The sequence below is a fragment of the Tupaia chinensis genome, unplaced genomic scaffold (genome assembly GCF_000334495.1).
Source record: "Tupaia chinensis unplaced genomic scaffold, TupChi_1.0 Scaffold000001_1, whole genome shotgun sequence".
NCBI classification, from domain to species: Eukaryota; Metazoa; Chordata; class Mammalia; order Scandentia; family Tupaiidae; genus Tupaia; species Tupaia belangeri.
The window spans coordinates 5,931,531-5,954,904 of NW_006159427.1; the positions used below are offsets into that span (position 1 = coordinate 5,931,531).

Sequence of the window (23,374 nt, forward strand, 5' to 3'; positions counted from 1 at the left end):
AACTGTAGACAGCAGAGATAGTGTAATAAGAGAGTGGAATAGGGCAAAGGGTCAGACATGGGGTAAAAAACATATGTATATGAAAGTAGAAATGGAATATTATGGATGATAACATGCATTATTAAGCCACTATGCAGTTTATTCTAGATGGGAAACCACATTTTGTATGTTGTGATGATGCTCAGGGAATGAATGTAAATTAATAAAAAAAAAATTTTCAGAAGAAAAAAAAAGACATTAAAAATACCTATCTGATGACTGCAGTAAGCTATATAGCCCTAGGTAGGTGCTACTTTATAGTATGTTCATTCTATTCACTGAGGTTTATGCCTAAAGTTAGACTTGTGTTCAAGGTTATTTATATTTCAGCTGTGTTTGCTATTGAAAATATTTAGATTTATTAAGATATTTAGTGAAACAATAAAATGGGGGAGGCAGAGAAAGCAACAATAGATACCAGACACAATGTGGGAGGAGGGTGGGAGATGGCAGAGGGTGAGATAGGGAATCAAGGATGGGAAAAAAGGCAAAATATACAGAAAACAAGAAATGGAAAATTATGTGTTGACAATAACACATATGTTGATGTGCTTGATTGAGCCAATATACAGTGTACTGTGAATGGAAAAATCTCATTTTGTATGCTATAATGATGTACAGTGAATGGATGTAAATAAATAAATAAAAATAAATGATAAAAGAAAAATTAAAAAAAAAGAAAAGTCACGATGTATTTTCTTTGTTTTCCTATGCAAAAATGTGTCGGGACTTTTCTGATGACCCAATGGTATCTTTTATAATCCACAAACTATTAATGAAGATTAAAATAAGTAAACTAATGTTGAAAACATAAAACAGGAACACACACACACACACACACACACACACACTCATTTACCGATCTTGTCTTGGTAGGAGGTAAGTTTCCCAAGATCACTGTATTTGAACAGGACATACAAAGAGCAATATAAGGTCATCATATACTTATTTATCTATTTTTATATGAAGGAAGCTGCTCTAGGAGACCAAGAAAGATGACTAAGTGCCTTCTAGAAATGTAAAGAGGCATACATGTTGAAGTAGGTTTCTCTGACAAACACAAGTTACCCATCATTACCGTAGGGCAGCAGTTCTCAGTGCTGCATGTCCATAAAAACCCTCCTGGCAACTTGTTTAAAATGCGGATGCCTGAGTCCCAACCCAGAGAGGGAGCCACCTTCATAAACACTGCCACCTGCTGCGAGCTCGCCTCACCTGGTAGATGGCCATGGCGCAGTGCTCCTGCAGCTGTTCATTTTCACTATTCAGATTCTTCACTAGATTTTCAATGATTCTTTCTGATTTGATTGAAGCCCGATAGTTTTCCTGGGAACAAAAATATGTAAGTGTACACACAATGAATGAATATAACCACTTACATTAATAATCATGCTCAACACACTTTCTTAGTAAATAAACATGGAAGTCCGAGTTTAACAAATTTGTATAACAATAAGAGAATTGGGGCCAAATGATGGTGCAGCAGTAACGCAGGGGGACCTACATGGGCAAGCTTCTGGGTTCACATCCTGTGGATCTCCCTTAGCCAGGCATGTTTGTGCAGGCCTGTGTCTCAGGCTGTTTTGAGACTAGAGGCAAACTCTGGCCTCAAGTCCTTGTAGGGGTACCTGTCACTCTCACTCATTCACTCACTCACTCACTCACTCACTCACTCACTCTGTCTCTCTCTCTCTCATAGAAGAAATAAATTAGTAAACTTAAAAAAAAAAAAACAGAATAACAGTCGTGCATAGATAACAGTATTTGGGTCAATGACAGATTGCACACACAATGGAGTCCCATAAGGCATACAACAGAGTCCCATAGGCTATCCATGTAGCCTATGTGGGCAGTAGGCTGTTCTATCAAGCTTTGGAAGTGTACTCTGTTTTGAGTACATTGTGATGTTCACACAATGTTCAAATCACCTAAATCACATTTCTCAGAATGTATCCTCATTGTTAAGACACGACTTAGTCCACATTTAAAAAAATATATCACACAGGTACTAATTTAATGAATATACTGTTAGTTTTATCTCCTCTTTCTAAAAGAATGGTGACTCCCTAAAAAACAAATTCTCATTGGTCATGATAACTTTAATTATTTTTTGAATAAGAGAAAGTTGAGGCAATAAAGGCAAAGGAAGTAGAACTGGTGAGGGTACCTCAGATGCACATTCCTGCAGTGTCCCCACCACAGGAATCAGCATGTCTTCATGAGAAGTTTTCAGTAACCTGGCCAACAGTGGAAAGCCACCGGCCTTGCGGATGGCTTCTTTATTTGCATAACTCTTGCTACAACTCCACAGTGCCAATGCCCCACAGCGAGCCACTTCCACATCTCTGGTTTCATACAGACTGGATTGAGCAGGTTCTATTGAATTCTTTGCGCAGTCAAGTAGAGCAACCTATAAGAAGAGATAAATACAATGTCCATGAACATCTTTAAAATAAAAGTTAATGCATCCTCCAATATTACAGGGCTGCTACTAAGCTCACCATCAAAGCTAAGAATATTTAAAAAAATCAAATTCCATACTATACAATGATCAGTGAAGGCAAATAAACAAAACTCTTTATAACATCTCCCTCTACATGTGGGAATGTCTTCCTTTCCTTCTCATATAAAGGTTAATCCCACCAAGATAGTATTTTCTTAATATGACTCTAATATTTACATTAATAATATTTGTCAGCCACACCCCTAGCCCTGGTATCTCAGAAAGCCAAGCTACCAAAGACCATTAGAATTTTTTTAATGAGAACTGAAGGGTCTATACATTCTTAAAGCCATTAGACTTCTTTGGAGGGTTCAGCCTTCCACACTTACTACTGAAACTAACCAAACCAAACAGCACAGCTTCCAGCATCCTCTTTTTCCTTTGCAATAACTGAAGTCACTGAAGACCTTAAGAGAATTTACTTATAACAAGGATATGGTAGCACGTCAGGTTGCCCCATGAAGAGGTGAAGGCAGGCCTCCCCAGAACTGAGATTGGTACCATAGGAGAAAGCTGTCAGCCATTCTTGTGGACTCATTGTCTTTATTTCAGGATATAGGAGCTCTCATCTAAGCAATCTACTCCATTTTTCTACCTTTGCAAGCCAAACTCTTAACTAACCAGTTAGATACATGGGAGCCTATCTGACTAGCCATGACTACCAATCCCATACAAGAAGCGCATAGCCAAGACTGAGTAGAGTCTCTAAATCCCAATTCCAAATTCCTGGAAGAGAAATCTGGTGGGACCAACTTGAAACAGATAGCCTCTCATGTATCAAACTGGTTAGTCAAGAGATTCACATGGCATTCAGGCACCAGCTACAGGTGGGACAATAATGTAGGAAAGAAATGATAAGACAATGAGATTGAACAGAGCAGACAACCTAAAAGCACCTGTCTAGTATAGTAATTCCCTCATTACGTAAAGTCCAAACCCCTTAACTCACTTGAACTCAATGGATAAGGCCTTGCATAAGCACCATGGTCTTCCATCTTCAATTCTCACTACTCTGCCCACTTATTCTAGGTTTGGCAAGGGAAACGCAGCTTCTAAACTCACAATAGTGTTTCCCAGCTCTGGGTTCTTTACCAACATTGCTTTAACTTCCTGAAGCCTCTCCCTGGTGAGCACACCTAACAAAGACATGGTCACCTTCCTAACTCAGCAAGCAGTATTTCCTCTTTCTAGCCTTTCTTGACTCTAGTAGAGTCAACTAATCACCTCTCCTTTGTCCTTCCACTATTCCCAGTAGTGCTTCCAACTAAATACTTGAAACTCACATCACACTTAAAGCTTTAAGTATATCCTCCCTACCCCCACGTTCCCACTACTACTACAGGATGGCATCACAGCCACCAGGGACATACATTTATTCCTATTCCCACCACCTAGTTTGTACCTGATATACACAGTGCCACCCAGGAAATGCTTGTAATGCTTTTAGCTGAAAATGTAAGCATACCCTCTAAACAGAAACACATGTAGGCAAACATGTTCCTGACGGCATTCTCCTGGCTCCTGCAGCAGCTCCCTGCCTGAACACATCCGCCCAACTTCTCACACTCCATGCCCCCTAACCGGGTTCCTATCACGGTGCCTCTAAGAGACCTAACTCCATCTTGGGACCCAAACTTAGTGGCCAGTGCCTTTCCTGCCCGCCATGACCTTGACCGTAGTGCCCCTGCTCTGACGCCATCACCAGCCACTATTCTACTCCTGTACTGACTCATCTCCCTCACTTCTCGTTTAGGTTGGTAACTCTTGATTCTGTTACCTTTGTTACTCACCGAGCCCAGCAGCCCAAAATGAATCCCCAAAACTGATCCTTTCCAGAAGGGCTCTCAATCCAGCAATCACAAGCCTAAGGTTGGTCTATCCTTTATTGGTCTTTCCTGTTTCTAAAGCTATCATTTAAAATATGTGTCATTTGGGACCAGCAGTTGGCATAATGGCTATGTCATTGGACTCACATGTGGTTGACCACGGTTCGAATCCTGGACCCAACGGCTTAAACTCATGCTGGGCACATGTGCATGAGTGCCCACGATCCCGAGAGGAGAATGGAGGAGAAGGGACTGCAGCATGGCCATCCCCCCCCTGGGGGTGATTTCTTGCTTTCTGTCTCTCTCTGTCTCTCCCAGGTGATTTTGCAAGCACACGCACCCTATAGCAAAAACCTCTCCAAACATAAATAAATAAATAAATAAATAAATGTCATTCAGAAATGAATGACTTTGTGCTGATGATAACATGTATGACAACATCTTTAACTGGACTGGTGTATAGTGTATTTATGCTAGGAAAATTCATTTTACAAGCTGTGGCAATGTACAGCAATTGAATGTACAAAATATTTTTTAATGAAAGGGAAAAAAAAGTGTCATTATCTTGATCAGGTTAGTGCAATTATCTAATATGAACTTCCTGAACATGATGCATAAGAGTCCCATGAAAACATATTTTAGTTTTATGTTACTTTATTCATTCTTAAAATGTAAGGGGAAGAGTTTTGGTAGACAGTTGATACAGCTGACCCATCAGCTATTACGATTTCACTACTTACAATAATAATAGTCAGAGGCATAATTACACTTCTTTCAACATTTAACCTTGAAAATTTTCTCTTTTTTTTCGAGAGAGGATTTTTTTGCTATAGGGTGCGTACACTTGCCAAAGAGACAGAGAGACAGAAAGCAAGAAATCATACCTCCCCAGGGACCTAGTATGTCCACACCGCAATCCCTTCTCCTCCACTTTCCTCTCAGAATTTTGGGCATGCATGCACATGTGCCCAGCGTGAGCTTTAAGCTGCTGGAGCTGGGACTTGAATCATGGTTGATTATGTGGGAGTCCAGTAATGTAATCATGACACCATCTGCTGGCCTCTAATCTTGAAAATTTTCTAACACAGAAAAGATGAAACAATGACACAGCAATTGCATGGCAAATCCATTTGTCTACCACCTAGAGTCTATAAATAACATTCTGCCATGTTTGCTTTATTATGCATCTAACCATCTATGAATCATCTAATCAGTCATAAAGTCCATCTTATTTTAAAATTTTTTTATTTGATTATAAATTTTTTAAAATTATTTTTTAATTTGACCAGACAGAAAGAGAGAGAGAGAGAGAGTGAGAAAGCAAGCCACCAGGTCTGGGACTCAAACCACAGCCAGCCATGTGGGAGTCCAGCACCTCAACCACCTGCTGCCCCGTGCCCCCAAGTCCATCTTATTTTTAAAACAAATAATTACATTTCATAGTGCTCTACAGATAACAAGCAAAACCACAGAATCTTTCTTAAAATCCATTTTAACCCAATAGGTGCTTATTAACTCTTTACTTGTGTAAAGTACTAGGCTATGGAAGACACTAAGATGAATAAGACATGACACTCATGTTAAGGAACTGAAATGGAGTGGAGATGATCTGGCAAGTGTCTCTCCTGTGGGAGAGACAAGAGCTACTGCTCTTTAATGAGGATATAAACACATTTCTACACTGCATTTACTTCCTAAAAAGGCTTTCCTGACATGGCAAAGGTGGTGAGCAGAATACCAATTTTCTTTCTTTCGGTATTGAAGTCATCATTTTGGGGGATGATAAATGTAAGACTTTTGCATAGAAGACAAACTGGCCTGCGAAAATCTTACGTATATATTTTAATAGCTTTTTCCCATATTGGTAGGTAGATCTTTAAAAATTGAGATCACATGGTATTTCATATAACATTAAATATTTTATATTTATTCTTTGCTACTAAATATATTTTCAAAACACAATAGTAAATAGTGCTATGATGGACACAGATATGTGGAGATCTCTTTAACATGTTAATTTCTTTTCCTTTGGGTATGTACACACAGTAATGGGATTACTGGATCATAAGTAGTTCTAGTTTTCTTAGAAACCTCCATACTGTTTTCCATAATGGTTATCTTAATTTGCACTCCCACCAATAGTGGACAAAAGTTCCCCTTTCTACAGGACGTGGTGGATACCAGAAGACAGCGGAGAGGGAAGGATGAGGAAAACTTGGTAACAGATATAAGAATGCAGGTTGGGGTCAGCAGGTGGCATGGTGGTTAAGGCACTGGGCACCTGCACGGCCAGCAGCAGTTCTAGTCTTGAACCTGGCAGTTTGCTTTTCTTATTTGCAGGTAAATAGTTGAATACACTGTAAAATAGTATAGCACGTTCGAGTAAAAGTTGGTGGCAATTCATTAAACATTTTAAGAAAACAATAGTGGGACTAGCAGATGGTATAATGGTTATGTTGCTAGATTTCCACATGGTCAACTGCTATTCAAGACCCAGTGGCTTGAAATTCACACCAGGGGACCAGCACATGGCACAATAGTTATATTGCCAGACTCCCATGTAGTCGGCCATGGTTTGAGTCCTGGACCCAGGAGCTTAAAACTCATGCCAGGTATATGTGCCTGTGGGCCCAAAATCCCAAGAGGAGACTGAAGGAGAAGGGATTGTGGTATGGCTATGCCCCTGGGGGGTGATTTCTCACTTTCTGTCTCTCTGTCTCTCTGGAAAGCACATTCCTCCTATAGCAAAAATCTCTCTGCAAAAAAAAGAAGAGGAGGAGGAGGAGCAGAAGAAAACAGCTATAGCAGACTATACTGAATATACTGCAAATTATTTTACTGAGGGCCTACTATTAAGCACCTGCTCCATTCTGATCCTCAGCCTTGTAACAACGAGATGAGTACGTGCCTGCAGCTCTGACGATCTCCTTGGAAAGGCGCTCTCACAGTGAGATCACATCAGAGGCCATGTCTACCAGACTGTTTTCCCCTGCTTGGGTCTCAGCGGCTGTCACCAACCCCACACAGACACGAATGGAGCCCTATCCATGCCGCGAATGACAGTTACATCTACTTTTCAAATTTTCTCTGAAAAATGAGGTTGAACATTTTTTTTGGCCACTTGCTAATGTCAATATACAAAAATAATCCTTAGGGACATGTGATACAAAAAAGACTCCCAGAAGACCCAATGATGGCTGACTGCCTAGGAACGGCCAGGAAGGACAGCAGGGATCTGCCATGTTGGTGGCATCGTGTGTGGCTGACGATGTCAGCAGTACTCACCAGCTTGGTGATGCCCCCATGCTGTCTCACTGCCCGCCGGGCTCTTCTAAACTTGGCAACGTTTGCGATGGTCTCAGCGGCCAAACATTTCAGACTCTTGTGTGGAGAATCAAGTATATTAACCATAATTGGTAAGCCCCCAAGGTCAACAATACTACGTCTGATTTGAGGATTATGACTGATTTCCTTCAGAATTTTTAATGAACCAATCTACATGAGAAAAAAAAAGTTATAGGTGAATGAGCACTTAATACATACCCAGTGCTATGTTTTTAAAAGTTTCAAGTCTACCTCAGATCCTTCCCCAATTAAGTTTGTTAAGAAATAGTTTCCATTCCCAGAGCTTACACATATCCTCCGTATTTTCCTTCACTTATGTAAACAAACATTCAAGAAGCATAAGGTGGAGTTGGCAGGTGGCTTGGTGGTTAAGGGCACTGGACTCCCATGTGGCTGACTACGGTTCAAGTCCCAGACCTGGCAGCCTGATATCTCACTGTCCCTCTCTCTCTCTCTTTCACTCTGTCCTTCTCTGGTCGAATTTAAAAAGTAAATAAATGAAGTTAAATAAAATTAAATCTTAAAATTAAAAAAAATAAGGCATGAGGAACTAATGGAAAAGAATAAGAGATGGAAGACAAGCTGAGAAAAGAAAGTGGAAGCTAACAAAGGAAGCAGGTTGATTCTAACAATAAGCAGATGGGGGCCACCAGGTGGTATGGTGGCTAAAGGCACTGGACTCCCACATGGCCGACTATGGTTCACATCCCAGACCTGGTGGCTTGCTTTCTCACTTTCCCTCTCTTTCTGATCAAACTGGAAAATAATAATAGTAAAAAAATAAAGTTAAAATAAAAATAATGCTTAAAAAAAAAAAAAACAGTAAATGAGAATAAGAACCAGTCAGCAAGGAGTGGCAGACACTGAGAGAGAGGAAAGAGCCTGAGGGACTCCTCATCCCTTGGAAGCCACTCACCTTACATTTGACTTCATCTGTATCAAGCAGATTTATCAGAACTTCAAGGCCTCCAACATCCCTGATTGCCAACTGGCAGGTCTCTTGAGCTAAGTTGAAATCCCTCATTGAACACAATGCAATCACTGTAGCTGTCTGATTTCCTCCCTGCAAAGATGCAGCACCATAGAAAAGTTAAATAGAACCATGTTCCCATAGAAATGTACCCAGTGGTTATGAATCCATGAACTAGGAAAGGTGTCTCCAAGTGGGCTATAGTTTGTTAAATGAATTGTGTAGAGCTGAAGCATGGAAACACTGTACTGAGTTCATAAAATATTCTTCCAATTAAAGGTTCACATTAAAGGTGGTCTGTCTCCTTCAACAGCTACCACACCAGGCGGCGTTAGTATGTCAGAGAGATGGACTGAGGAGTGGGAGGTTTACAGAGAGCTGGTAGTTCCTCACTCGGTCCGAGTTCTTGAACAGCGTTACTGTGCAATGCAAAATGTGTCTGGAAGGTATTCTTCCAGATGGAGGTAGAACATTCTGGGATAGGGATGACCTGGAGAAAGGGAAACCACGAGGGAGGCATACAGCAATCCAAACTGGGAAAGAGAGAAGAGGGTAGTGAGGGCTTGGGTCTGGGAAAGAGGAGGGAGTCCCAGTAAGACCTAGGCACAGATTGGATGGGCGACAGGAAGAATACAAAGGAAGCTTCACTAATGTGAGCAGAACTCAGGCCAAGGGTAGGGAGGTCATGTGATTCATTGCCACGTGTAACGGGTTGTGGTGAGCTGCTCCTTTAAGACAAAAAAAAAAAAAAAAACAACTGAAAATTTTTAAGCAAATTTAATGCTGATTAGTGCCCAGACCTGCCAGGAAATTAAAATGAGAATTCATTGAAGGAATTCTTTTTTTCTTTTTTTTTCCCAAGGTTTTTTTTCAATAGTCTCCTTGGAGACAGTGAGAAAGAAAGTGAGAACTTACCCCCTCCCAGAGCTGGAGGGATAGCCCTGCCACAGGTCCTTCTCCTACATTCTCCTTCTGGGGTTTTGGGCATGCACATGCATCTGACATGAATTTTAAGTGGCCAGGTCCAGGACTTAAACCATCATGTGTGAATCCAGCACCTTAACCACCATGCCACCTGGAGGCCCCATTGCAGGAATCCTTAAGCAATGTCATGACCAGTGGACACTGAAAATCTTGAAAATCTTCTGAAGAACATGATCTCATGCATTTTATTTCTACTGCTACCAGTTAGTTAGTGAGCACTCCGACATAAACATGATAAAGTTCATAAGACACAAAAGTACTATTTCCATAGGAGCTAAGAATAAGTTATTTTTGCAAAAGCTGTTCACGAAAGCCAGCCTTGGATTCTGCCTCAAAACAAATACCAAATTTATGGGAACCAGCAGTTAGCGTAATGGCTATGTCTCTGGACTCCCACGTAGTCGACCGCGGTTCGCGTCCCAGACCCGGTGGCTTAAAACTCACGCTAGGAGCGTGTGCATACGTGCCCAAGATCCCGAGAGGAGAACGGAGGAGAAGGGATTGCGGTGTGACCATCCCCCCTGGGGGGTGATTTCTCGCTTTCTGTCTCTATGTCTCTCTCTGTCTGTCTGGCGAGCACACGCGCCCTATAGCGAAAAAATCTCTCCAAAGAAAAAAAGAAAACAAATACCAAATTTCACTCTCTTTAAAGGAAAGACAATTTCAGATTATGTTTATTTCTATTTGTTAATCATTATTTAATAGTCTCATTATATAGGACATATAATTAATAGTGTACATATATAAAACAGATAATATATATCTATTCTATTTTCATAGAGAAATTTATTTTATATGTAAATATATTTTACATTATGCTTACATATAAGTATAAAATTTTCAAATAAATTATGTTGTTATAACATATATAAATCAAAAATTTATACATGTATAAAACAGATAACATACAGAAGAGGCTTAGCACAGAAAATGGGAATTACATACAAGCCGCCTCACTCCCTCTTCCTTCATATCACACACATGCATATATGGTTATCTTTTTTTTTCCCTTTTTTAAAATTTTCTTTTTTTCTCATTTTTAAATTTATTTATTATTATCATAATCTTGTTTATATTACATTGAATCACATATAACTTTACGGTGTATTACATTTCTTTTCATATGCATATCCCTTTGAGAATTCAGCATGAGCATGACTTTAAAAATAAGGAACTGAAATGGGATTGCATAGAGCATGCGTGAAAAGTGCAGATGGGCCCACCAGCGAGGCTATGTGGGAGGGTGCTGCTGCACTGTGGCTGAGGCCACAGAGGAGGCCAGGTTTGGTTCCCAGCCCAACCTAAACTGGATGGGTACATGGCACAGGACTGTGGTCCTAGCTAACTGGAAGGCTGGGAGAATCGCGATAAGGTGAGACCCCATCAAAAATCTCTGTATTGGGACCAGCAGATGGCATAATGGTTACATTGCTGATTCCCAGGTAGCCGACTATGGTTTGAGTCCCGGAACCGGAGGCTTAAAATTCACACCAGGCACGTATACATGCATACCTGAGAGCCCAAGTGGAGAATGGAGTAGAAGGGATTGTGGTGTGGCCATCCCCCAAGAGGTGATTACTTTCTAACTCTGTCTCTTTGAAGAGCACACATGCCCTATAGCAAAAATTTCTTTAAAAACAAAAACAAAAACAAAAACTTCCTCAGCACAGCCCAGGTGGCATGGTCAAAGGCTTACTAGACTACAGTGCTAGAAGCCACATGGGTGGACACAGGTTCAGATCCCAGGGTAGCCTGAAAACACACCAGGAGTCCAAGCGCATGAGGAGCTGGAGGGTGAGGGAAAGGGGTTCGCGGCGTGCAGAGTGCCTGTCAAGAGTGCTCTCTCTGGCACACTCTCATGCACACTTGCACATGCATGGACACGCTTTCGCTCATTGAAACAAATCTTTCTCATTAAAAAAATTAAAAAGTAAGGCCAGCAAGTGGGGCCAGCAGGTGGTGCAGTGGTTAAGCTGCACTTCGACATGGCCAACTGTGGTTCAAGTTCTGGATCCACAGGCTTGAGAATCCTGCCGGGTGTGTGTGCATGTGTGCCCAAAATCCCAGAAGGACAATGGGGGAGAAGGGATGGTGGCATGGCCATTTCCCATAGGAGGGTGATTTCTCACTTTTCCTCTCACTGTCTCTATCTTTCTGGAGGGTACACATGCCTCATGGCAAAAATCTGAAGAAAAAAAAAAAAAACACTAGGGCCATCAGGTGGTAATGGTGGCTTAGGTGCTAGGTTCCACATGGCCTAGTGCATGGTTCGAGTTCTGGACCCGGCAGCTTGGAAAACACGCTGGGTACATGTGCATGCCCCAAATCCCAGGAGGACAGTGAGGAAAAGGGATTGTGGTGTGGTCATCATGGGCATGCTTTCTCACTTTCCTTCTCTCTCTGTTTCTCTCAGACAAGTGCATGTGCCCTATGGCAGAAATCTAAAACGAACAAACAAATAAAAATTTAAAAAGTAAAGATGTTCAGGCTTTCCTCTTGTCCTTTTAAGAAAATTCCCTCCACATCTCTAGAGATACTAGGAACAATTTACCTGTGGTCATGTCACTGTCAATTTCCATTTTCCATACCAATTCTCCCAACAGGTACTCCAGGCTGTCCCCTGTATTCGTGATTAAATTTAGATGACCATAGTCTTAAGTTTATTATTTACATTTAGAACAATAAGATATATCCTTACAGCTTTTAATATCTTTTCTTTCTTATTTCCAAGAGAAACATTACCACTAACTGTCCTATGTTTGATTGTAAAATATAAAATAATAAATCTTCAATTATTGTCAGGGTCATAAACTTCCTATGTGGGGGAACTGACACTTGGGATTCCTCTTTTCTGAAAACAAAAGGCAGGCATTTTGCAAACCACAAAGGAGAATCTATATACTCATCAGACTGAATAAAAGGAAATTAAATAATGCACAAAAAGGAAGAACAAAGAAAGTAAGAAAAACAATTCATTCTATCAAGAGTCTTTTTCTAGATTTAAATGGTTAAAAGAAGTCAGAAAGTTCCTCAGGTTGTTTTTGTTTTGTTTTGTTTTTTGAGAGGTTTTTTTGCCATAGAGCGTATGCACTTGCCAGACAGAGACAGACAGAAAGCGAGAAATCACTCCCCAGGGGGGATGGCCACACTACAATCCCTTCTCCTCCATTCTCCTCTCAGGATCTTGGGTATGTACGCACATGCGCCCAGCGTGAGTTTTAAGCCACCGGGTCCGGGACTTGAACTGCGGTCGACTACATGGGAGTTCAGTGACACAGCCATTATGCTAACTACTGGTCCCCCCAGGGGGTATTGAAGGAACAGAATTGGGATCCTATATTCAGAGTTTGAAAATCCAAACCAAGAGCTTCAGGTAGAGAAAGTCCATTAGGCAGAACTTCAGACCTAAGTATGACTAGAAGGCATAAGAAGACATTGAACAGGGTCTGGCCTCAGCCAGGCCGGGAGCCTCCTCCCAGCCTGTATCCAACTCCCTGAAGAAGAACATACCATCCTGACGTTGACAGTTGCGGTTGATCGAGGACTTTCAAGATGCTGTTCTTGTATTATACTCTCCTATTTTCTTTGGTAGCAATTTCCTGCTCATACACTCAGTGCAATCTTGGTTTCCAATTTCCAGCTGTCTTGATTCTTCTCTTCTAGACTATTTCTACCACTCGGGGTTTCTTTCATTATTTACACTTGACTAGAACCAAGCTTGAGCTCTATTTCATTAGAGCCAACAACATACATTTTTAAAAGCCACTTACTGGCATGAGATACTCAAAAGGTAAGAGTTGATATTTTTCTGAATTGTTTCTAGAAAAATTTTGAAGGGACTGACAAATTATACCCATCATGGGAAGTTAGATCTTTACAGAAAAAAAAAAAAAAATTCTGTAAATCATCGGCTTTTTCTGAAAGTCTGGAAACATATTCATAGGCTTCAGGGATTTTTTTAGAACAGTTTTATATTAGGGAAAGTTAGTTTTTCCACATTTCAGGATTTAGTTCTACTCTTGTCACTGACCACACTCCCAGAAGGATTATAAATCTTTCAGAATGAATACCAGAGGACAAGAGCCAAAATATTCAACATACAGAACCACAAATGCTAGCCAATTGCTATTCTTTAAATACCAGCTATGTCAAAGGATTTCGAATGTTCGTTCTACTTCGTGCAGAGGCCATAAACATCTAACTAAAGAGAGGCAGTGTAAATATGCTCCTTTTTTAATTAAATGTCTCCTGAGAACGCAATTAGTTGCCAGTACTTATTTTTACATTTTATCATGCATTTGCATTTGTGGGGTTTTTAAGAGCAGGAGAAAACACAGAAAAATATTTTACTAGCTTCTGACGGGTTTTGAAAAAATGCTTCCAATCAGCTTTTCCACTCCTTAAACTGAGGCAATTCCTTTGCCAGTTGTCTCCCTGCTCCTGCTTCTTCTCAAACATCTCAGGGCTCGGTTGGCCCTTGGAAACTCTGCAGCTCACATTCCTCTCTAGGACTGGGAGGTACTTGTCCATTGTCACAGTGGAGTTTCAAACACCCAGTGCTGGAACAAATGGTTTCTCTTCCTTTTCCTAAAATTTCTCTTCGACAGACAAGATAAATTGAGGCTCTTTTTCTGATTTTTGTATTATTTTAAATAAGCGTTCTTAAATAAGAAAACTTTATTTTGTCTCATGTTACAGACTCCTGCCCCTCCCTTACCATCAATAAGGAAGAATTAAATATTTACTGAATTGTGATGAGCAATGTGTTCAAAGGAAAAGCAGGGAACAAACTGCCTCTGATAATGTTCACATTCTTTCAACAAATGTGTTGCACACTTACTAATTGCCACGCCCAGTAACAGGCACTAATGACAAACTGGTTAACAAAAGTGTGCCGGTCCTTGTCTTCACCAGGTTGGAAGTCTAGTGGAGGAGAAAGATTCTGAAGTTTATTTTTATCACTTATTCCATGAGTGAGAGAGACAGAGACAGAGTGAGACAAGAGACACAGCACCCACCTTGGACAGGGTCTCAATGCCCATGACCGGTCCTGCAACCTCAGCCAGCCCTAGAACGTGTGCACTCGCATACCTGCCACACTCGGGGAGGTCTCTGGATGGAACTGAAGACCTTGCCATGTGGCCTGCCTCTCACACAGTGGGACTGTCCAGACGCTGATTTTAACTTTTTTTAAAAAAGGCTTTTTGCCATAGGGTGCATGTGTTCACCAGAGACAAAGGCAGAGACAGTGAGAAAGAAGAAGAGAAATCACTCTCCAGTGGGGATGGCCACACGGGAATCCCTTCTCATCTATTCTTCTACTGGGGCTTGGGGCACGCACACATACGCCGGCCTGCATGATTTTCAAGCCATCAGGTCTGGTACCCAAAATGCAGTGGGCCTTGTGGGAGTCCCGTCTTAACCACTATGTCACCTGCTGGCCCCGATTTTAACTGGTTAAAGGTCATCTAAATAAATAACAACAGTAAGTCTGAGAAGTGCTACACGGGCCAGGGGCCTGGGTTCTGGATGGACAGAATAGGGTCTCTAATCTAGCCTGGGCATTATCCCTGGGGGCAGAAGCTCTGAGCTGAGATATGGACAAAAAGTCAGCACTTCCCTAGCAGGAGAGGAGGGGAGGTGACGAGAAGCAGCCACTCAAGGTACACGGCCTGCACCAAAGCCCTAGGAGGCCCAGAGCCTGGCCTGTGGAAGTCCTGAGGGAGGCCAGTGTGGCCCCAGCCCAGTGTGGGACAGTGGGACAATGTGACTGAAAGCCCAGTAGGCAACAGAAGCCACTGGGCCCCAGGGCAGAGCTGGGAATGTTAAGTTTTATGCAAGTCTGGCTAACAGGCGCTGATGACATTTTTTAAAGAGGGCTATGATGGGCAGTCTGCTGCTGGAGGGGGTAATCAGCGTGTGGAGACCACTTACTGTAGAGATCCAGAGAAGAGAGGATACTGGAGCAGCAGGTTGAAGTGACCCATCCTGTGCCCTCAAGGGACTTTTGCAATGAAAGGTTTTTGCAAACTTAGTTCAGGGCAGGATACCCCAAGCTAGCAGCTGAAACTCTGGCGGGCAACACAACCGCAGGGTCATCACTGGCATCACTGCCGCAGCCCGTCTCGGCCCGGGGAGGCCGGAAGCAGACAGAGGCGTGAGCAGGACCCAGGGCCTCCCTGGTCCGGTCCCCTCCGTCTGCAGTCAAGCAGGCGCTGAGACCTGGTGACGCGACGAGCAGCACACAGCCATCCAGCTGGCTCGGAATGTTCTCAGCGGTTTTTCCTCCAAACATGCCACTCAAAGAGCAAGGAAAGTGAACCCCCGCCAGCGACTGTTCATTAATGATGACAGAAGGCCTGGCGGCCGGCGAGAGGCTGGCTGAGAGGTACCCTTCCTCTCCCAGGACCACGAATGGCAAAAGGTAAGCCTCCAGGCCAGTGGCCTCCATCGATGTGGCGGAGGAAGTGAAACGCAGCACTTCGCCTTCGTTTATTTGCAAACCTATCGTACACTGGTGATTCGGCACCCAACCAGGACTCCAGGCGACTCCAAGGCAAAAAAAGAAACCATTGTTTCCACGAGAGAATACATGCACACATCCTGACAGGAATGAGTAGTATTGTTACACTGCAAGCTTGCTAAGAATTTTTTTTAAATCAGGAATGGGTAAGGAACAACACAAGGATTCCAGGCACATTCTTTTTAAATAGCCATGGAATATTCACAAGAATTTACTGGAATGTCTTAGTCACTGCAAAAAGAAAAAAAAATTCTACTGACTGTAATTGTCTTCCATGAGCTGAGCAATCATGATAATTAATAAAAATAGTTGGTAAAGTGCCTAGATACAAGGGCTACATGTAAAAACTGAGTAACTCTCCATTACGCTAAAAATAACAAATCAGAATGTGTAACTTGAACAAAATTCCTATGCTAGTCTTAGCAAACAATAGTAAAAATATCTATGACTGTGGCCAGCAGATGGCATAGTAGTTAAGGCTCTGGACTCCCACCTGATCAACCACCGTGTGAGTCCTTGACCCAGCGGTTCGAAACTCACACCGGGCATGTGTGCCTATAATGCCCAAAATCCTGACAGGAGAATGAAGAAGGGATTGTGGGGGACCAGCAGTTAGCATAATGGCTATGTCGCTGAACTCCCATGTAGTCGACCATGGTTTGAGTTTTGGACCCCGTGGCTTAAACTCACACCGGGCACGTGTGCGTGCGTGCCCAAGATCCCAAGAGAAGAATGGAGGAGAAGGGATTGGGGCGTGGCCATCCCCCGGGGGGGGGGGGGGCTCTCTCTTTCTCTCTCTGCCTCTCCCTCTCTGGAGAGTGCATGTGCCCTAGAGTAAAAAAAAAAAAAACTCTAAAAAACAAACAAGAAATTTATGACTAACAAGAAATATAATTTCTCACAAGAAATACATTGGAAAGTTACGAGAAAAAGCAATTAAGTTCTACTAAAACACATTTTAAAAAATGAAATAAATGAATGGTCATACCATGTTCCTGAGCAGGAAAGTCCAACATTATTTAAAAGTGTTAAAAATTTCAACTTATCAAAAAATAATTTATAAATACATATAAGCCAGTCAAAATCCCAACAGGATTTTTAAATTTTATTTTTAGCTTAATTTTCAATTCATTCTATAGATAATTTGGAATATAAAAATTAGAAATTTTAAACAAAATTCTCTGGTCTACCAAATATTAAAATATGCCAAAGCTATGGTAATTGAAACAGCATGAAACTGTCATGGGAACATCTAAATAAATCAATATAACAAAGAAAGATGAAGAAACAATCTCTCCCAGTTGCGACTGCAGTGTTTCAGGTAGCCTTTCAGTTCATTGGAGAAGACAGTGGATGAACCAATAATCTGTGTTGATACAATGGACTGCCTCTTTAGAGGAAAAAAGAAGTAAAGCTTGATGCCTACCTTACGCTACACACTCTGTGAATTCCAGATGGATTAAGGATCTCAACATTTTTTAAAAAGTTATAAAACTACCAAGAAAAAAAAAAAACAGAAAATACTTTCATCCTCCTGGAATGGCTTCAGAAAACCCTCTGTACTTCCTTAGATACAAAACCCATAAACCATAAATAAAATTATTATTTGTTGAGCTGGCCTCATGGCCTGGTGTTAAGAGAGCCTGATCCCACATGGTAGATTGAGGTTCGAATCCTGGCGCTGGTGCATGCCCCAAATCCCAAAAGGATGTAGAAATGTAGGAAACTGCAATGTGATCATGCCCCTTAGGGTGCTTTGTCCCTCCCTCTCTTTGTCTCTCCCTGGACACACACAAACACCCTTTGGCAATTAAAACAAAATAAATAAAATGCTTATTTGTTAGTGTGCAAACAAGTAGATAAAAAGATAATGAGATAATGAGAAAATATCTTCAAATAATATAACAACCAAAGGGTTAATTTGCATCCTCAAGAATAGAAGAAGGGGGGAGCAGGTGGTGCAGTGGTTAAGGTGCTGGACCCCCACATGGCATGTACATGTGTGTGTGCCCAAAATCCCAGGAGGAGAATGGAGGAGAGGACTACAGCATAGCCATACCCTTTGAGGGGGGCGATTTCTCATTTACTCTCTCTGTGTCTCTCTCCAGTGAGCACACAAGCTTTATGGCAAAAACCCTCTATCAGAACTGGCCAAAATGAAAAATAAAACAAGAGAGCATGACTCAGCTGCAGTGGGTGGGTGCCACAGTGTCATGCTGGGGCTGTCGGGGGCCAGGGTTTGTTTCAGCCTGTAAGTGACCATGATCCTGGCTGGGAAGAGGGCTGGCTAGGGAGGAATCGTGCCATGGTGGTTCCCTCCTCGGGGGCCCATGTGTGCCTCTCTGTATCTGTCTATTTCTCACACTCATGAAAAAAATAAATGGACAAACTTAAAAAAAAAAAAAAAAAAAAAAAGGGCCCGCAAATTAGTAAGAATTTGTAACAATGGATTTTAATCATAGATGAACAATTTTAATACACTGGAGAGACTTTAAAGACTATCAGTGGGGACCAGCAGTTGGTGTAATGGCTATGTCGCTGGACTCCCATGTAGTCAATTGTGGTTCGAGTCCTGGACCCAGTGGCTTAAACTCATGCCAGGCGCATGTGCGTGCATGCCCAAGATCCCGAGAGGAGAAATGGAGGAGAAGGGATTGTGGTGTGGCCATCCCCCCTGGTGGGGGGGGGGATTCCTCGCTTTCTATCTCTCTGTCTCTCTCTGTCTTTCTGGCGAGCGCACGTGCCCTATAGTGAAAACCTCTCCCAAAAAAAACACTATCAGTAACTAGACTATCCCAGACCGATTTAATCAAAACTTCCATGAATGGATATCTGGCAGCTCCGTCTTCTGTGTATTCATTTGCTTATTTCTGGATTATTTTGAGTAGTCCTGGCTGATCTCATTCTGTGGGCAAGTTTGCTGGTGGAGTGGAAACTGACATTTGCTTTCTATAGAGATCAATCAAATCCTTTCTATACAAACCAAACATACTTGGTTTATAACTCTTCTTTATTTCCTTTTACATTAGAAAAACCTAATGCAAGCATTCTCAGTCTTTAATGTACATATATTCTTTCTTTTCTTAAAGGAGCTCGGTGGTCAGCCATGTGGGAATCCAGAGCCTTAACCACTACGCCACCTGCTGGCTCCATAAAACCATTTAACATCAGATCTACTCTCTTCCACTTGGAAAGTGTACAATACATACTGTCAACTGCAGGCACTACATTGTACAGCAGCCCTTCTAGGATGTTTCATCTTGCATAAACGACACTTTATACCCCACTATTCCCCGTTAGAGGTATCAAAAATTTACATGCACATTCTCTTAACCCCAAGCAATTTTATGTCAAAGAATCTGTCCTGCAGAAATAGCATATCCAAATAGTATAGCCAAAGGATATGTAAGAATATTTGTTGCAGTATTTTTGTAGTAGCACAAAATGACTTGAGAGATAACTTTAACATTTAGCAATAAGAATTGTTAAATAAATCAATGATACATGCCTATAATGAAAACTATGTAGTAATGAAAAGGACTAGGGCAGATATAAAAGATCACCAAGACATAATATCAAAATATGAAATGCAAAATGTAGAATAAGCAATAATATGGGCCCAGCCACAGTGGTGCAGAGGTAGTATCACCACTTAGGAGGCTGGAAGCCACATGAGAGGCCCAGGTTCAGTCCCCAAGCCAACCTGAACATGCTGGACATGGCTGAGTGCACCTGTAATTAGGAGCTAATTAGGAGGCTGGGGAAGAGGACCATGACATGGCAAAACCCTGTCAAAAATGCCTACCTCTGTTTCTTTCACTTTCCTCCCCCAATCCCATAAAAGGAAAAAAAAATGTATAACAAATAATACTGTTTCATTTATGTATATAATTTATACATATACACATATGTATATGTATTTAAACAGAGAACTATCTGGAAGGAGGCTTTTACTGTGATTCTTTTGCATGGCTTACATTTTTAAAATGAGTATATATTAATGTATTATTTGTATATTATATTAAGATTTTTAAATCCAGAAGAGAGTAAAGTACTAGAGGAACCATATATGCTTCTGCCATGTCCTGCCTGTCACAGGACATTGCAGGTCACACTGCAATCCCCTTCTGAGACCTCAAGCTCATCAGGATCCTGGGTACACACACACGTCTCTGCCATGTTTTTGGGCCACCCTGGGGATCTGAACCAGTGGCCAGACATATGGCTTCCAGCACTGCAGTTCAGTTTGCTACCTACTGCACCACCGGCCTCCTACTACATTATTTATAACAATATAAATGTAGACTTGTGATTTCTAAAAGGTAATTATTTTTTTAAAAAGGCACAAAAGTCTTGCTTTTTTTCTTTTCAACTTAGGCGGGGCAGAATGGCTCCTGCAAAGAAGGGTGGCGAGAAGAAGAAGGGCCATTCTGCCATCAACGAGGTGGTGACCCGGGAACACACCATCAACATTCACAAGCGCATCCATGGCGTGGGCTTCAAGAAACGTGCCCCTCAGGTACTCAAAGAAACCTGGAAATTTGCCATGAAAGAGATGGGGACTCCAGATGTGCGCATTGATACCAGGCTCAACAAAGTTGTCTGGGCCAAAGGAATAAGGAACGTCCCATATCAATTCCATGTGCGGTTGTCCAGAAAACGAAACGAGGATGAAGATTCACCCAACAAGCTCTACACTCTGGTGACCTATGTACCTGTTACCACATTCAAAAATCTACAGTCAATGTGGATGAGAACTAACTGCTGATTTTCAAATAAAGTTATAAAATGAAAAAGAAAAAAGAAAAGGTCTTCTACTCATCTTGTGGCTGAGCCTTGGGAGCTAACCCACGTATATGTAGCAACATATATATTCATTTTTAAAAATTTTCTCAGGACAGTGGATCTAATTTTTCTTTTAAATATTTATTTATTTATTTATTTAAATTTGACCAGAGAAAGACAGAGAATTAGAGAAAGGGAAAGTGAGAAATCAAGCTGCCAGGTCTGGCACTTGAACCACAGATGGCCATGTGGGAGTCCAGCACCTTAACCACCGTGCCACCTGCCAGCCCCCTAATTTTCCTTTCTTACGACTGGAGTTTGTTTGGGTACATAAACATAACTATTATTTTCTTTTTTTTTTAATGCCAGAGGGTACATGTATGCATGTGTAAAGAGAGAGCGAGACAGAGAGAAAGAGCGAGAGAGTACGAGAACCCCCCAGTGGTGCCTGGTTACACTATGATCCCTTTTCATCCAATTCTGCATTCTGTGAGAATCCGGGCTGTGCATGCATGTGTGCCCAGTGTGACACCAACAGGGCTGAGACTTGAATCCCCGTCAGTTGTGTGCGATCCGGCTTCCTTGCACAGTCCCTAACTGCTGCAATACAGGCCCACCCTGTTTTCCACCTTTCAAAGAGTAATTGCACTATCACATTCTCCTCCATCTCTGTAGGTGAAATTCTAGCCAAAGAGCACACTCCTTCCACAGTGACTACTGAGTTCCTGTACGAGAAGTGCTCCTGGTTAGTCTCTTACTCAGATGATGAAATCCAAACAGAGAAGATAGAAAGGCATGACAGCAAGGTCTGCAGGCCTCCCAGTCCTGGATTTCTTGACAGCAGGACAGAATAACCAGGCAACCGGCAGTAAAGATAGAAGCCTGGATGCGGTCCCGGCCCACGGCCGCCTTCTGTGTGGCCTGGAGCAAAATATTTCTCAGCTTTTCCACCCATGAAACAAGGATCAAACTACCTGCCACTCCGTACTCAAAACCAGAGTAATAGGAAAGGAATTTAATTAACTGTAATTGATTGCAAAGTACATCAAATTCCTGCAATGAAAAATCATATAACTCCCAATTACCACTTAGGAGAACTCTTTAACCAATTTGGTAACGATTTGGTATGTCTACGTGTGTGTGTGTGTGTGTGTGTGTGTGTGTGTGTGTGTGTACATGCACATGTGTGTTCAATCAGTTGTAAAATCATTAAGAAACTCAACTCCACGAAGGCTGTGTTTCACAAAGGTTTTCAAGTCTGAAAAATGTCTCTGCCAAGAATCCCCCTCCACGAGGAAACCCAAAACACTCCAGGGAGTGAACCCTGGACATCTCATCTGAAGCTGGCAGCCTGATGGCACCTGCAATGTGACTTTTAGATGTCACTCTGAAGTGGAAGACTGATTACTGCTAAGCTAGGGGAACCCCCCAGGCCTCTGCCCTTTTTGTGGCCTGAAAATTCTGAAATTGTGGATATAGATCAGAAGAATAACTAGCAAGCTCCCTGGCTTACAAGAAAGGTGAAATGAGTGCAGAGTTTTATGAATCTGATTGTCTAGAATAAGCGAATGAGGCTCCCCACTCCGACCCGCCCTGGACTGGGGGGAAAGGATAAACATGCAGGGAATCCACCCCCTCCACTGATGTAGCCCCTTGTTCCTGGCCTCTTGTGCATCCCACTGAAATGCATTTTGCAGACCACCTGGGGCCAGACCCATCTCTCTAAATCAATGCTTTCGTCATCGCGCTGCCCACTCTCCCAGCCGGACTCTGATCAAAATCTCAGGTGCAGAGACAGCCATGCTACAGGGAGGGGGCACGTGTGGGGAAACGGCCCTGGGAATTCAGCCTGGGTTCTTCCAGCACTGCAGCACTCAGGAACTAGCCCAGCTGAGCAGAGTCCCTCAGACCAGGCACAGACACCTCCACTTTGCCAGCTACTGTCCTCTGCTGAGCCTAGAGCTGACGTCAGGATGGTACAGACCCCCTCTTCTGAATTGACAGCCCAAGGAAACGCCTGGGTTGGGGGGAGAAAGCATGATTGCAGCCCATCCTCCAAGATGCCTCCAAACTACCTAAAAGCTGACCAACCTTGGTCATGGCATTATTCTACACTCCTCCATTTTTCTCTTGGATTTATTGATCCTGGAATATCAAAGTCTGGGCCCACTCCACCTTCAATCCACCAAGAAATGGATTTCAACAGACTGGGTTCAGAATTTACTCTTCAGTTTAATGACACTTGCACGGATGTGCATGAAATGTAGATGTACCTTTAATTACGGCTTTCCAGGAGTTCAGCTCACTTTACTGGACAGTACTCATTCGTATTAATTTATTTTATTTTATTTTATTTTATTTTATTTTATTTTATTTTATTTTATTTTATTTTATTTTAT

At 42.1% G+C, this 23,374-nt stretch overlaps 1 protein-coding gene and 1 pseudogene across 1 annotated transcript in view; one reads left to right on the forward strand and one right to left on the reverse strand.

The window, feature by feature from the left end:
- The window catches only part of ODAD2 (outer dynein arm docking complex subunit 2), a 203,016-nt gene that overhangs the window by 130,711 nt on the left and 48,931 nt on the right, over window positions 1-23,374 (reverse strand). Inside the window, exons 10-13 of the mRNA XM_006139755.3 lie at window positions 8,630-8,776; window positions 7,654-7,863; window positions 2,207-2,449; window positions 1,255-1,365 (exon numbers count right to left, since the gene is read on the reverse strand). Coding sequence (XP_006139817.1) covers window positions 1,255-1,365; window positions 2,207-2,449; window positions 7,654-7,863; window positions 8,630-8,776 — 711 coding nt within the window. The remainder of the gene's footprint in view (window positions 1-1,254; window positions 1,366-2,206; window positions 2,450-7,653; window positions 7,864-8,629; window positions 8,777-23,374) is intronic.
- Window positions 20,578-20,946, forward strand: LOC106734732 (60S ribosomal protein L31 pseudogene; annotated as a pseudogene).